General features: G+C 45.4%; 1 protein-coding gene across 3 annotated transcripts in view; it reads left to right on the top strand.

Annotated features, from left to right (window-relative positions):
* CCBE1 (collagen and calcium binding EGF domains 1) overlaps nt 1-7,655 on the top strand; it is a 237,942-nt gene extending 230,287 nt beyond the window's left edge. The window contains exons 8-11 of one of the 3 annotated variants that reach the window (XM_023647906.2): nt 751-890; nt 988-1,023; nt 1,764-1,799; nt 3,489-7,655. In XM_023647906.2, the coding sequence (XP_023503674.1) occupies nt 751-890; nt 988-1,023; nt 1,764-1,799; nt 3,489-3,722 (446 nt within the window). In that variant the 3' untranslated portion in view covers nt 3,723-7,655. The remainder of the gene's footprint in view (nt 1-750; nt 891-987; nt 1,024-1,763; nt 1,800-3,488) is intronic. The other 2 variants (XM_070275804.1, XM_023647907.2) reach the window with 2 other exon arrangements.
* The last annotated feature ends 8,840 nt before the right edge of the window (nt 7,656-16,495 follow it).

The following is a 16,495-nucleotide window of genomic DNA, read 5'->3' as shown; positions in this document are numbered from 1 at the left end:
AGGGTTGAAAGTAGGAAAGTTCCACCATAAGACTTGTTTTAGAAATAACATTCATATAGAATAGTGAAGAACAGGTGAGGGGCAAACAAGAGTGGTGGAAAACAGAGGGCCCAGCTGTGAAGCAAGAGTTGAGGTCAATAAAAAGAAGGCCTGGCAGAGTTTGTTTTTAGTTCTTCCATGTGTGAGATAGTGAGAGAGGTGTGTGTGTATCTAAACTCTCATTTAATACTCAGAACCACTCTGTAAGGTAGATTTTTATTAACCCAGATTACAGATGAAAAACTAAGGTTCAAAGAGGTCAGGCAACTTGTCCAAAGTTCAGACGTAGGTCTCTCTGTTGCTGAAAGCACGCTCTGAACACTATCCAGCTGTATTAGCCACCACCTTCCTGTGATCAAGGGGATACAGAGGAGCAGACAGTTATGAGACGTTAAAGAGGCAAAATGTATAGGCCTGGTCACTGATTGGATAAGGAGGTTGTGGAAACAGGGAAATCTGTAGGAAGACTCTCAAGTTTCTGGACTGAGTGGATGGGTTACTGGTGGTCCTTGAAAGGAGAGGAGGATGGGGAAGTCAATTTTTGATCATGTTAAATTTAAAATGCCTGTGGGACATCTCAGTGGAGATGTCAGAGGGCAAAGGGCAGAGCGCAAACAGAAATGGCTGCAAGGGGCTCACAGACTCTTGTCAGCCAGAGCCCCTTGTCATTCTCATGGGATGTGGAGCTAATGAGGTGTTCTTTGCTTACAGGCTCACCAGGACCAAAGGGCAGCCCAGGCTTCCCCGGCGTGCCAGGCCCTCCTGGGCAGCCTGGCCCACGGGGCTCAATGGGACCCATGGGACCATCTCCTGATCTGTCCCACATTAAACAAGGCCGGAGGGGCCCTGTGGTCAGTATTTTACCAAAGATGCACTTAATGGTGTTGGGGAAAGCATGTTCTCATCCCATGCTTTTTCCTTCTGTTAAACTAGATCTTTGTCTTGTAGGGTCCACCAGGTGCACCAGGAAGAGATGGTTCTAAGGTAAGTCTGAAGAGGGGCTCCTTAAAAGCCTACAGCTGCTTAATTTTGATCTTTTGTGCAGGCATCAAGTGAAGCTCAGGCACTGTTTACTGTCCCCATTTTGCATGTGGCAAAATTGAGATATGAATACTCAAAGCTTGGAATACCCAAAGCTTGGAAGAAAATCTAAAAAACAATTTTCTTAAAATATGCAACTACCGTAATAACAAAAACAACCAAAACCACTCCTAAGAAAGAGTACCTTTTAAATTTTAAATAAGCCTCTGTGTTGTAATATTAGTACGTGTTTTTCTCTTTAGGAAGTGTTCTTTCGTAGGGCTATTTTGTGTGTGTCCCCATTTCTTTGATATGTTTAAGTCAAGAACAGGAGAAGTTCCGTTCTGTGCAAGTGGGAGGTTTTGCTTTGAGAGCTGCCTGCTGCTTACATCATAAAGAAGTCAGTGTAAGTTACTTTAGTAAGCTTCTAAGTCATTCCACACGCTGCCTGGAAATACAGGCATTCCTCTTGTCAGATCTGGCTTGAAAATATGTGGCCTCAGGGGAAATGAGAATGAGAGTTTATTTACCCAAGCAGATCTGTTGAAATAAGTGGTCCCTGCATCCAGCTTCAAGCTTACATTTGTTTCCGATAGAAAATATTTGTTGTTTCATGCAGGGAGATGGTTATGGTGATGTCTAAATAGAGACTGGTGGCAGCATCCACGTGGTCCAGAAGGCTAACCCAACCTTTCTGCTTTTAGGGGGAGAGAGGAGCGCCTGGACCCAGAGGGTCTCCAGTAAGTAGCGCCGTCTGTCCTGCCTCCCCAGTGGGAACGTTCTCAGGGATGCCACCCTGATGAGCCTGTAAATTTGTCTTATTAGCAAAAGCCAGCCCCTTCCAGCCATCACTCAGCCTGCCCAAACAGAAGTCATGGAGACCTTTAGCAGCTCATTGGGATTTATTTTGAAAACTTGTTTTCTGTTGTTTTTTCTTTTATCATGGCTAATCTTTATTTGGAATGTCTTCTCCTAAGATTCAAAACCCTAGTATGCCATGAGTCTGTTTCCAGGTATGTCATAACACATCTGAAAGGACTAGAAAAGAAATCTATGGGGTTAAGTCATAACTCTGAACATTTCAGAATGTAGCCGCTACTATAACCCTAGCGAGTCAGATGACCATCCCCTCCAAAAAATGCAGAGACGTGCAGGGCCACTTGGGACCGCTGAGAAGAAATTAGTTGGGTACATGTGTGGCATCTGGGAGATTAAAAATGAACATTAGTAGTACTCAAAACCACAGAAAATTCCGACAACGCCATTGCTTTGGAAGAAGTCAGTGTAATTTCTGAAGGAAGACACAGAGCCTTGGCCTTGGAGGTAGGAGGTCTGGGTTCCCATCTCAACTCTTCCACCTGTTGGCTCTCTGATTGTGGCTGTGTCACTTAGCATTTTGGGGCATCCATTCCTCACCTGTGCAGTGCCAAGTGGAATCTGATCTGCCACACTCAGGTGGTTACTGTGAGGGTCAAATGACGTCAAAATACTGTACATCACTAAGTGCTTTGCAGATGTACGCTGCTGTTTCTAAGGTGGTAGCCACAGCAACAGAGGGTGGGGACTGGCGGGGAGGAGGTGGTGGTAAAGATTTTACTACAGGTTACTAACAAACCCGGAACATGCATGTTCACACATTATATTACCATGCCCCACACAGTACTACCTAGAAATTAAGGCTTGATAAGTACTATATAATGATAAAAGGTGTTCAATCAATAGAAAAATTAGGAAACCTCTGCTTGGACCTTTCCTGGTCAATGAGGAATGGATGCCTTTATAACATACTTTCAACTTCATTTAAGTTGCAGTTATAGTCAGCCATGCTTATAAACATTTTAATGATTTCACTTAAAGAAAATAACAGATAACATTTTTGAGTATTTATCGTGCTCTAAGCCCTGTACATGTATCAACTCACTTGAATCTTCAGCTGTGAACTCTATGAAACTGAAACTGTTATATCCCCATTTTACAGAATGGGAACCAAAACCCAAAGAAATTAATTAACTTGCCTGAGACCACACAGCTAGTCAGTTGAGATTCAAACCCAACAGAAACCCAACCTCTTAACAACTACTCTGTGGCCTTCATGAGTCTTTTCCAGGTTTCTTTGGAAAGTTACTTTAGAAGGGTCATTCTCATAGTCTTTCATTCTACCAGATTTGACATAGCCTAGAATTGGGGGGAAGAGAGGTGAATATGTCACTGAAGCTCCTAGGAGAGAGGAGGGAATTAGAAGGCAGTCTTAGGAATCCCCCAGGCTACTCCAGTAGTCCCTATGTTTACTCTGTTTGGGACACAGAGCTATCAACTAAATAATTGCCAGCAAGCTGCGCAACCAGCAAATCATGGGGCCTATGGAAGCCATCACTCAGCAGAGAGTTGAGTCTGTGGTGTCCTGGTTTTGATTCCTCTCATGTGCACAGGGACCCCCTGGTTCTTTCGACTTCCTGCTGCTTATGCTGGCTGACATCCGCAATGACATCGCGGAGCTGCAGGAAAAGGTGTTCGGGCACCGGACTCACTCTTCTGCTGAGGAGTTCCCTTCACCTCAGGGATCTTCCAGCTATCCAGAAGCCATGGGCTTCGGCTCTGGAGACGACTACCCGAGAAGAACTGAGACAAGAGACTTGGGAGCCCCCGGAGACCTTTACCCTTAGCACATCCCAGCATCTTCGTGCCAAAGGAAGAGGAGAGAAGAGTGTTTCCACCTGCAGTTAGATCGTCTAAAGAAAAAAGCAGACACCACTGGAGACCCAGAAAAGATAGATTTTTATTTCTTTACTCTTTTCCCGCCTTCTCTCTGCTTCTCTTCTTCCAAATACTATCATCAGAGTCCCCTGCCACACCCACTAAAAACAGGAGGGAGTGAAGGACTGATGTGCATGCTTCCTGCTGAGAGCCAGGTGGGGTGGTCTACATTGGAACTGGTCTTTTACTCCTTTTTTTGTCAGGAACTTCTGGATTTCTGAATTAAGTGTCTCGCAGTGTCTTAAAATTTGGCAGAATATCAAAAGGGGAAAATGGCAAGGGGAGCTCTAAGAAAATATGAGTTTGCTTATAAAAGAAAAATAGATATGTGTCCAAAGTAGATTATTACTCTTCAGTATCACAATGAAGCCTCTTCAATTAAAAGGGGGAGACCACGATGTATATTTACTTTGGTGGGTAATTCTTTTTCCTTGTCAACCCAATAGATTTTAAATATTCTATCCTTTTGTCCAACTGTGTTTCCCAATTTTGATTAAAGAAAGGAGAAAAGAAGAGGTGGAGATTAGAGAAGATAGAGGAAGATTACAGTCATATATTTCTGTCATATAGGTTGCCACATTTTAAAATTCAAATATGCCTATTAAGGCTCTTGCCATGCTTATCTATAAGGAAAGTTATTCTGGCTATCGGAATAAATCCTCTTTTCAAAACAAAATAAGTGGATACAGTGCCCTGATTCACATTAGAACAATGGGCTCCTGGTTTGCCAGGATATTTTAAAGCTCTTTGATCAAGTGAGCAGTCTTGGTCTGTAAAGCACAGACTATTGTTAACTAAGAGTGGCTGACCCTTAGGGAGAGGTGCAGAATGGCCAGGCCGTGACCGGGCACCCAGAAGGTGCCGTTAGCCCGTGATCCAGGTTGAACGGTGTACAGTGGAGCTCCGGGCTGGAAGGAGGTTGCTGGCTTGGGTTCTTGGTGAGCCGGGAGCAGGGACCCCACTGAATCAGCAGAGGCAGGTAAATTTGCTCCTTGGGAATTAGAAGTCCTTGTGTGGGGCCAGCCAAGCTTGCCATCATAGAGAATCATACACTATTGAAAGTTCTCTTGGATGGGGAGGGAAAAACCAAGTTTTCCTTGTTTGGCAGAAATTTCCTTCCCGTTATTCCCATTTTTCCTTAGTTTCCATAATTTAGTCCACATTCTAGTTCTTTCAGGACTTCTCCTGGATTTCCCTTCAGCAACAGTGGGAAGCAATCGGGAAAGGGGTATCTTCCCAAACCTCCCACCGAACCAGTGTTTACTCAACACCCCTGGGTCCCAGAGGGAAGCATGTTCTGGAAAAGGCTTTCTCTGGATCCACAGACACAGGAGCGAGATTGAGAGTGAGTGTTCCAGAGACCAGCAGGAGCGTCTGCTCCTTTGTCATATTGTTGGGGAACCTCTTGGTTTTAATGAGCAGCTTACAGGTTTCTTCAAGTCCACTTTCTCATTTGACATCAGAATGGCTGTTTATCTACCTGTTCAGGGATCTTCACCCTTGTATTGGGCTTCACAAATGATCGTTGTCACAACTCCTGTTTGCTCATGTTAGGGTTCCCATTTCCCATCCTGCAATTTCCCCCTATATCTCTGGGAAGTTTGTGTTTAGTTTTCTTTTTCTATCTCCTTAGCCTGCATCATTTTTTAAAGAGAACCACTGTTGGGTTTGTACGCCACTTTCAATCTGCTTGCTTCACAGTGACGGGAAGAGCTTCTGTTTGTGAATCTCAAGTGACAACAGCCTTGCTTCCCACGTTCCCATCAGGTTAGAAACCCAGGACTCCAGACAATCATCCGTGACTGTTTTTCACCAACACTTTACCACACTATTTCTTCCTCATGCAAAATCCCCAGTGTCTGTCCACCAAAATGTTAGAGCTGAAAGCAAACACTTTCCCAATGCTGGTTTTCTAGCATCCTTCCTGCCCCTCCAGTCTCTCCAGAATCTAGTCATCACAGCAGAAGGCCTCGCCGACCACAGCTTCAGGAAGAGATGAACTGAGAAACTGTCAATTCCCATCTGGAATATATTTAATGTTCGCCTGCTTGTGGAAGGCAGTATTTAAAGGGTGTGAATGGATGAATGCTAAAAAAAAAAAAAAAAAAAAAACGTACAGGCTGTATGAGAAATGATTAGATCTGCCTTTGATTTTTTTTAAATGAATTTTATTTCTTAACAGTGAACTGTATTTAGAAAAATAATCATCTTCTTTATTGTCAAATGCTCATAAAATGCAACTAAACTGCACGTTTGGCCAGAGGCTAGGGTAATATATTAACAGAATGAATTAAAGGTAGTAATATCTGGGATTTCTGAGACTATTCTAAATATTTGACAGCAAAACACACAATAATTTGTATTTTATCTCGGTCTGCTAAAGCAGATCAATTTGTAAAATAATTATTCATCATATTTTCAAAACTTGGACTACTACCACAGGACTAAATATGTACTCTGTATGCCCAGATTATATTTTTCAAAGATAAGACGTAAGAAGGCACTGTTGTTCCTAATGTATCTTTTAGTTATTGATAAAAAAACTAAAGATTCACTGTCTAAACAAAACTTATGCTCAAAACCTAACAGAAACGCCATTTTGGGGTGTGAAATTTGCTATATATAGTTTTGCAAAACCTCTTCATGTTTCCTGGGGAAAAAGATCTTTGGACACCTCCTCAACCATTTAGCAGAAATATGGACGTGCATTTTTTTGTACCCTGGTAAGCAGAACTTAGAAGAGGACTTACTGGGTTGCTCCTGTCTTTGGAAAGCAGTGGGAAGAAAAGTCTGCTGTGGAAAGTAGTGTCGGGAGGGCATGCATTTTAATTTAGGAAAATGCCTCCTCCCTTCCCAATCCAGAGGGAGAAATTCTAAGTTTTACTGTGCCAAAGGGTACGGAGCTACAAAGGGAATGCTGTCTTCTCTCTCCTGAGATAATTTCGACACCTGCCACAGAATGAATCGACCAACCGACGTAATTTCTACTGTATAAACTCAGACAAGTGTGTCCATAGCCACGCAGGTAAATAATAGATGCACACTGGCATGGGGAGCGGAGGGGTTGCCCCACCAAACACCAGGCAAAGGGCACCCTGGTCTGGTCATGCTGCCTTTCCAGGGTTCATAACTACTGTTGGCCCTGTGAGCCCTGTATCCAGGCATGCAAGGGAAGATATTCACCATGGCTAGGTGCCAGGCATCTCCTTGGGTTGACAACAGATCCCTCATCATACTCTGGTGTCACCTTCTCCCTCTCTTCCCCCACTGCAGCCTGTCACAGAGAGAGACAGCAGCCTCATTGTGCAACCTTACATCTTTCAGATAACCTTCCTGAAAAGGAAAATTATTTGCAGGAATCCAGGCCAAACAATTAGTAGAACAGAGCCATCTAAAGCTATTAATAATGAATTCAGGGAAATAGATGAAATTTTTCCTGGCACAGTCAGCATGTATGTTTCACAACAAATCAAAAAATAACTTTCCATTTGAGAAAAAGAAAAAACCGTGACCGTTGTTGTTGAATAAAATGTTGAACTTCACGGGCTCCTTCAACAAATCTTAACTGCTTTAGGGACTCATAGAAAAAAAGACCCTTTTACACATCCCCCAGGGACCTCAGTATTCTTTATGAGATCCCCAGAGCAAGTGCCTTGGGGAATTTCATGTGTTGTGGCTGTTTTTATTTGCCAGTGACTAGTCATATCCTTCAGTAGCTACGTTCGTTATTGATAACAGGTCCATGTAACGGCTGAACTAGTATTCAAATAGTCATGGATGTGACACTATGAAGTACTTTTGATAAGATTATAATATGCTTAATAACAAAGTTATTTTTTATATGTGGTTGTCCTGTATTTTGTCCTGACACCCAGTCCTGTGGCACAAGTTGTCTTTTCACAAGATGAATATAAGGAGATGGAGAGAGAGATTTTGATTAAGATCCAGAACCTGCATTCTGGGTAGACCACTTCCTGGGGCCAAGTGTGGCCCCAATATTTGAGTCTGAGTCAAGGTCTGAAGGCCCATGTTCCACTGAATCGCAGTCTCAGAGGCCCAAGTGCCCAGTTGGGGGGATCCTCTGCAACCCTCAGGATGGGGTTTCCAAACCAAGAACTCTCTAAGGATCATTGGAGGCGCCTTCGGAGCTCACGAAGGGGAGGCCTGTGAGGGTTCCACCTGGTACCCACTGCACCACAAGCAACTCAGTTTTCAAATGGTTTCAGATTAGAATTCTGCATAAAGTTTCTTTTGGAGGGGAAAAAAAAGTTGACTACCTAAAAAAGTTAAATAGAGCTGCGGGGAGGAAGCCCGAGGAGTTGATGAGTTGGTAGCCAAAGTCCTCTGTGTGAACACGAGAGGAAGGGAATTTTCATCGGTTGGGCCATACGGGAGGCAGAGTCATACAATAAAAAGGAGGATGCCTCTAAGATTTTTCGCACTCTAGCAGGGTGCCTTTAGCGTCTGGAGGTTAACCCATATGTATACATCCCACTTTCCTTTAGCAAATATTTATCACATGCTTGTAAGCTGCACACTGTGCTATGCACTGCAGACACGATGGGGAGCAAAAATGTCAAAATCCCCATCCTCCAAGGGATTTTTGGCAAAACAGACAGGAATCCTTCCAGGCAAAATACATTAATCACATAAATATGCAATTACAAACTGTGATAAGTGCTGTGAAGGAAAAGTGCTGCAGGAGCCAATGACAGCTCGTGCCAGGAGGAGCCACCCTCCGCTCCCCGTGCGCTCCTTCCCAAAGTCACACCCGCGTGAAGCCCCCCCGCGGCCGGTCGCCCCAGAGCCACACAAGACCTTTGAAGGGCAAAGCATCACGAATCCCCTGGGTGACACAGCAGTCGATAGAAATCTGGGAGACCACTTCATGTATAGTTTTTCCAGTCGTCTTAATTTAAAAAGCAGCTTAATGAACCAAACGCTGGGTTCCCTCCAGCTTTGATGGAATGAGGATGAACACTCCTCGTTCCTTTGGACATCCCATTTGTGTGATTGGATGGTAACCTCATGTGCTCCGGTCTCAATTCCCAGCAGAATTTGAGGCTGGTTTCTTCCAACCAGGATGCTAAAGTTTTGGAAAAGCTCACTGTGTTTTTGAAACACCCTCAACTGTGTGTGCAGATTTTTACCACCTGCTCACATCTAGATACCCGGTTACAAGTGGCAGCTGCACTCAGCCGCTGGGGAGGTCCATGAGGAAAAGGTAACTCTTCAAGGGTATGTGGGGACAACTGCAGTGGACTGCAGGGTTCTGGGGGACTGGGAGAGACGTGAGGAAGAGGGGTGTGTGGGTCCCTCCTGCTGCCGTGGCAAAGGAGCACAACAAGGGGGCATCCACAACGGACATTTTATTTCCTCACAGTTCTGGAAGCTGGAAGTCCAAGAGGTGTCAGTAGGGTTGGTACCTTCTCGAAGCTCTGAGGCAGAAGCCATCCCATGCCTCTCTTCGGTTTCCATTGGTTGCCGGCCATCCTTGGTGCTGCTTGCCTCCAACGTCACATGCCACTCTACCTCTGTGTCTGTGTCTCCATGTCTTCACACGGTAATCTCCCCTCTGTGTGTTCTGTGTCTGTCTTTTCTTACAAAGACCCTACTTATTGGATGAGAGCCCACCCTAATCCAGCATGACCTCATCTCAGTTTAACTGTATCTGTACAGATCCAATTTCCAAATAAGGTCACATTCTGAGGTTCTAGGTAGGTAGGAATTTTGGGGGGACACTATTCAACCCAGTACAAGAAGGAAATTTTCTCCCTGTCCATTGACTCTTGTCACCCTGCTTATTTCCTTTAATAGCATGCTTTCCAATCTGAAATCCTTGTGCACTTCATTCAGTAAAAATTTGTTGAGGGCCAAGAGTAGAGTAGTGATAGTATGAAACCCTGTTCTTGTGGAATATGCCTTCTGGTCCAGGAAGATAAACAGAAACATGTGAGTTCTCCAGAGAAACAGAACCGATAGGCTGTATGTATGTGGATAAATAGATATAGGTGTGTGTATATATAAACACATGTATACAAAGATTTATTTTAAGCAATTCAGTCATGTGATTATAGAGGCAGGCAAGTCCAAACTCTGTAGGGTAGGCTGGAGACCCAAGAAGAGCTGATGTTGCAGTTCGAGTCCAAAGGCAGTCTGCTGGCAGAATTCCTTCTGCAGGGTAGGTCAGTGTTTTTCTATTAAGGCCTTCAGCTGATTGGATGAGGCCCACCCACATTTTGGAGGGTAATCTGCTTCATGCAAAGTCTACTGATTTAAATGTTAATCTCATCTAAAAAAATACCTTCACAGAAACATCTAGAATAATGTTTGACCAAAGATCTGGGTACTGTGGCCTAGCCAAATTGACACATAAAATTGACCATCACAATATATATCAGTATTAAAAGGAGCTATGGGGAAAAGTTAATTAGGGTAGAGGAATAGAGAGTGATGGAGGGTGGGAGTATCCGCTTTAGCTGGGCTCTTCTGAAAAGGCCTCACCAACAGAAGGATGGCATATGAGCAGAAACCTGTACAAAGGGAGAGGCGAGCCATGAAGAGATGTTGGGGGAGAATGATCCATACACTGAAGGTTTCAGCAAAACCCCAAAACAGACCTGCTTAGTCTGCTCAAAATAGCACTGGTGTCAGCGTGGCTGGAACAGAATAAGCGAGGGGGGCGTGGTAGGAAATGCCTTGAGAGGCAGCCAGAGGCCGGGTAGAGCCTTAAGGCCCTGGGTAAGGACTTTGCATTTCCTCCTGGACCCATGGAGGGTTTCGAAGGGGCAAGGATGGAAGCAGGGAAACCCACTGGGAGACTGTTGAAGCAACTTCCTTGTTTCTTGACTGTTTGCCTCTGTGAGAACTGACTGCTTGTCTGTTGTCACCTTCCTTGCTAGACTAGAAACTACTCAGGGGCAGGAACTTTCTGTTTTTCTCTACTGTATTCACACATGTCCCACCAGACCCAGTACATACCAGTTCATAGTAGGAGTCCAATCTGTGTGTGTGTGTGTATATATTTTTTTTTGGTGAGGAAGATTGGCCCTGAGCTAACACCTATTGCCAATCCCCCTCTTTTTGCTTTGAGTGACGTGAGCTAACATGAGTGCCAATATTCCTTTTTTTTTTTATGTGTGGGATGCCACCACAGCATGGCTTGATGAGCAGTGTAGGTCCGCCCAAGATCTGAACCTGTGGACCCCGTGCCACCAAAGCAGAGCACACAAATTTAACCACTATGCCACCAGGCTGGCCCCCCAATCTATATTTTTATAACAAATTTGATAGAATTAATGCATTTAGTCTTCACAAAACTCTATAACGTAGATACTTTTATCATCCCTGGTGTAAACATCTACTGAGAGGTAAAATAGTTTGCCCAAGATCACAGCTAAAACATAACAAGCAGGTATATTTTAAAACAAGCGCAAATTCATTGTCGCATTAATCCCGTAGAACACACATAGCCCAGCCACCCAGCCCCACGTTCTCCCTCACTCTGGAATCACAGATGACTTCACAGAATGAGCCCCCGTGGTACAGAAGGCCAGGAGCTGTTTGCTTTCCTCCGTCCAGTATTCTAGTCTATTCTGGATTGACAAAATCTGACTTTCTGATAGGAGGTGGCTGGCAAATGCACACAGTAAGACTGTTGAGATACATTCGAAAGGCAATGAAGAAAGAATGACAAAGCTGTTACACTTACTGCTACTTAGTGTTAGATATGGCCCAAAGAGAAGTGGGAGTCAAGGCTCAAGAAATGTAATAGGTTAAATAACACATTATCTGATCAAAGGAAACATGCTGTTTTTCAGGAGTTTTTTTCTAGAAGGAATATATCAAATGAGTCCTTATTAAATAGTCACTGACCAACATATGTAACCATTTCCCACACATGTAAAAGTGACGGAATGTAAGAAAGCAGGTTTTCTTCCAGGTGTTTCTGCAGAGAGGTTCCATGAATGAGCTGCAGGTATATGGCCAAAGGGTGAACTTGATGGCCGGATAAAGCCCAGATTGCCTTGAGGAGTAAGTAACCACCCAGATCATGAGAACAGCATTTTTCAATTTTTTTTTTTTTTTTTTTTGGTGGAAGATTAGCCCTGAGCTAACTGCTGCCAATCCTCTTCCCTGAGGAAGACTGGCCCTGAGCTAACATCTGTGCCCATCTTCCTCTACTTTATATGTGGGACACCTACCACAGCATGGCGTGCCAAGTGGTGTCATGTCCACACCTGGGATCCGAGCCAGCAAACCCCAGGCTGCTGAAGCGGAACGTGCGCACTTAACCGCTGCACCACCGGGCCGGCCCTCAAATGTTTTTGACAATGACCCACGGGGAAAAAACCACATTTTACACACTGGCCCACGACTTGCATATGTGTGTATATATAACTGAAACAGAAGTTTCACAACATTTACCCTTACTACAGATGAGGCACTCTCAGATTTTCTCTCAGATTTTTTTTTTTCCAGGTCACAATCACTAAATTGACTTCACAACTTACTAATGGGTGGGAGCCCAGGGTTTAAAAACCACTTGCTTAGACCAGCGGTTGTCAATTTACTGTGCATATGAATCCTCTGGGGACTTTACGTAAATGGAGATTCTGTTCAGGGGTGTGGGAAGGGTGGGGTCTGAGATTTGCGTTCTAAAAGGCTCCCAGGTGTTGTTGCCGCTGCAGCTCCGTGAGCCACACCGTGAGTAGCAAAGACACCTGTCACACAGCAGTATCTGCTCTGGACTTTAGATCAGAGCAGGAGAGAATCTGATTAATTTAGAACTCTGACAAGAGTCAGGTATGTAAATGTGGCCGTTACATTTCAATTATTCAATCCTTTGTGCCTGATACTTTTAAAAAATATATATAGTTTCCCTGGAAAATGACACATGCTAAGATACCATCAAATAAAACTTCTCTATTAACATTTTATCAAGAGTCAAATTGACAGCCAGATAAAGGGGAAAGAAAGTGTCTTTTCCCTGGTGGGGAAAGTGGGAAATGGGAGGGTGGCAAACACGAGCTTTGTGCGTTTTATTCCCACCCGCCCCCACCCCCACCCCCTTGCCCTGCCCGCCATAGGCTGTGGCACAGGTTACTCATATTTTGAGGCTGGTTCTCAGAGATGGGAGGGCAGAAAAGGAAGTCCACACAACCTGACGACTCAGCTGAATTTGATTGCCTCCTCTTCCCACATGGTGTAGTATCTTCACCAGCATCCAAGACAATTCAGAGACTCCAGAGTCTCGTCCATTCCTGGCAAGGTGATGACTTATGGTTTGAATTCTTCTCCTCCAGCCTATTTTCTGTGGCTTTTTATCCTCTCCCGTCTCTAACATCACTGCCAACCACACTGGGAATGGGAACCGGGGCGGGGGAAATGATTAAACCAGGAGGAAGGTGGTATCTGTGGAGCCATGTTTTGCTTTATAAATCGTTTTATGGTATATGAGGATGGAACTGTTTCCACAGTCAGGTTTTGCTGTTTTTAGGTTTTTTTAAACTAATCCGTGGGCATTCTTGGCATCCTCTGCTTTGCCTGCCTGCCCCACAGATACACAGTAATGCGCTGGATCGGCCCCGAGTCAGCTCGGAGACGGTTGTTGACCTTTTTACTCCCAGCATTCTGGAGATAATGCACAGCATCTTGCCACACTGCCGTCATGCCATATGATTGAAAGACCGTGTAATGTGAAATACTTCTCCCATGTACCAGTGGGGTCATTTATTTACAATTCAGTAAAAGTCTCAGCCAAAACCAGCGGAACATATATATAACTGTAGAGAGCCATATGGGGCTAATTTGCCTTCTGAACAAATCTGGAAAAGAGAAAGGTGCCACAAATTGAATTAAGCTCACATTATGCAGAAAGGAAGCAACAGCTGGGAAACATTTAAAAAAAAGAGATCCCTTCAAAACAGCCTTGGAAGGCCAGCAGTCAAGTCCATTTTTCTTTCAGGGCTTATTCTGTGGTGCTGTTGCCGCTGAGATCCAACGCCACCGGCCAGGTCGACACACACTTTATCTTAAGTATTCACACGAGGTGGGATGAAAGCCTTTGGACTGATCGGATTTGATTTGGGTGTTCCAAATAAATGATGGTTGCCCCAGGGAATTGGCTTGCCCAGCTACACGGGCATCCTGCTATCAAGGATGGAATCGGTGCTGGGTGAGGGAGAGCACTTCCCTGAGCGAGTCTTTGTTGAGTAACCAACACTCACTTCGTTGCACGTAGGTCTTCCTCTGCCTGGCTCCCCGATTATTACGGGACTGGGAGTTCCACTCGGTGGCCCGTTCATGGTCAGGCGCGACTGCGGGGCTGCAGCTATACTGCTCCCGACACCCATTTTGCAGAGAGGTACATGGGCATCTCGTACACATCCTTCCTCAGGCAATTCAGGATCTTTTCTACCTTGTACTTGATTCTAAAAGTCCCGAGTGAGACCAAGGAATCTGGCTACTGTTCTCCCGGCTGCATGGAAAGGGCCACCCTCTGAGGGAATGGGGAGTCTCTGCAGCTGACACCCAAAATACCAAGCCCCTTCTGTGAGTCTGCCTCAAGTCCGAAATGCTCACCACTAACTACCCTTCTCAGCGACCCTTCTCTCAGGCGACAGCTTTCCCATAAGAGAACTGGTTTATCCATTATGCAGCAGCTACGGGAAGCAGTCAGTCACCTGATTCCCTGTGAAGACCTGAACTGAAAGCAATTTTGAGGAAATTAGTGAGATATAACGCAGGGGAAAAAACAGATCTAATCTCGGCTAAGCTCAGGCATGGCTAGTTCCCAGGGAAGGAGGGTGGGTTCCAAGAGAAGCCAAGACCACAACCCATGAGCTTAGTTACCTCAAATGCACCTTCTCTTCCAGTGCAATGCATGTTCTCCGCACTACCCATCATTGTGAATTTGGGCGATTCCAAGTCACTTCCATTACTAGCCCCCACGCCATGCTAGGAAAACATGGAAGAATGAATGGAGCCTCACATGCAACAATTTCGATCAGGGCTCCAACCAGGTGGGAGTTGTGCCAGGGGCTTCTCCATCTCCCATTCCTTGCTGGCTTCAAAGATGGGGTCCTTGCTTTCTCCCAAATGGAATCTGGAGACTATTGGTAGGTAGTTGTGCCAATGTTTCCCACCATTAGTCTTAAACTCTTTGAGGACAGGAATTAACAATCTTCATGGCTTCTGGGGGACCTAGAACAATGCTTGGTGTACAATAGGAGTTCAGAAAATGTTAGCAGGAAGTGACCAATTGCTGAAGATACAGCCACCAGTGGCCCCCCAATACTTCTGTTCATTCAGTTCTTCAACAAATATGCATTGACTGACCCTATGTGATGTACACTGTGGTGAGCCCTGGAAATATAATAGTTAACAAGACCAGGCCTAGCCCCTGTGTGGATAGGATTATAGTCTAGTGAATGAAGTCACAGGCCTGTATCCATACATACGGAAGCCCCATCACCTTTTTAATTTTTCTCTGTACAGAATTTCCCCAGGGGCCGGCTCCTTGGCCGAGTGGTTAAGTTCGCACGCTCCGCTGCAGCAGCCCAGGGTTCAGATCCTGGACGCGGACATGGCACCACTTGTCAGGCCACGTTGAGGCTGTGTCCCACATCCCACAACTAGAAGGACCTGCAACTAAGATATACAACTGTGTATGGGGGGGCGGTTGGGGAGATAAAGCAGGAAAAAAAATGATTGGGAACAGTTGTTAGCCCGGGTGCCAATCCTTAAAGACTTTTGGGGAAATTCTTTTTTTTTTTTATTTTATATTCAAGACTGAATTCTTCATCCTAGATAATGCCACCTGTTCTGACTTTCACCCCTTTTAAGGAAAAGCAACCACCAGACACACTGGCCAAGACGACAAGGCCTCTAGTGTACTTCTCCTCCTGCTGCCTCTTCCACGTGTAAGTGTGTGCTTACAGGTGGGTTTCTCCTGCCCAGGAAATAGAATTTTTCCATGGAACCAAAATTGTGTTTTGACCCAAAGCTGAGGACAAAATGCACTAGGAACCCCCACATTCTAAAGTGAGCATCATAAAATAGGCTGCAGCCCCCTCCCCACAGTGCTTAGTGAGCGGTTCCTGTTCAGAACTGTGCCTCCTTCCCCACCACCTCCCAGGCAACCCCAGGCCGTGGGAGGAGAGGACCGGGGAGAGGGAGGGGCAGACAGCCTTGCAGAGAACACGGTCTTCTTGATGCCAAGTTATTCCCTACCCGTGGAGATGAGGAGGGGAGTTTCCCATCCCCAAAACCAAGTGAGAGGCAGCTCCAAGAGGGTTACCCATAACAGCGTGGGGTGCTTCTGAGAATGTAAGAGGGCAGCGTGTTCTCTGGCTGGCTGTGTGTTGAACTGCAGAACTCACTGGCCTGCGTCGTCACTGCCACTCAAGCGAGGATGCTCTAGGAGTCTAGGAGTGTGGTTTGCTTTCCTCTGCCACCACACCCACCACCACCATGGGAAGAAGAGAGGGGTGGTTGGCACAGATGCCCTGAAGAGAGGGGACGTACTGGTACATAGCGACTAACACCTGCTCTCGTGAAGTCAGAGGCCTGGTGGGAGTAGCCTCTCCCGCAGGGCTTGAAGGGACTGTGGTTTATTGTCCCTGGGAAGATGATGGGGACAGCCTCCCCAAGCTGTGTGCAAGGGGGCCTACCTGCAAGG

This window comes from Equus caballus, chromosome 8 (genome assembly GCF_041296265.1).
Source record: "Equus caballus isolate H_3958 breed thoroughbred chromosome 8, TB-T2T, whole genome shotgun sequence".
In the NCBI taxonomy this organism is placed as follows: Eukaryota; Metazoa; Chordata; class Mammalia; order Perissodactyla; family Equidae; genus Equus; species Equus caballus.
Note: the sequence above shows the minus strand (reverse complement) of the source record. Positions and strands in the feature narration are given on the sequence as shown.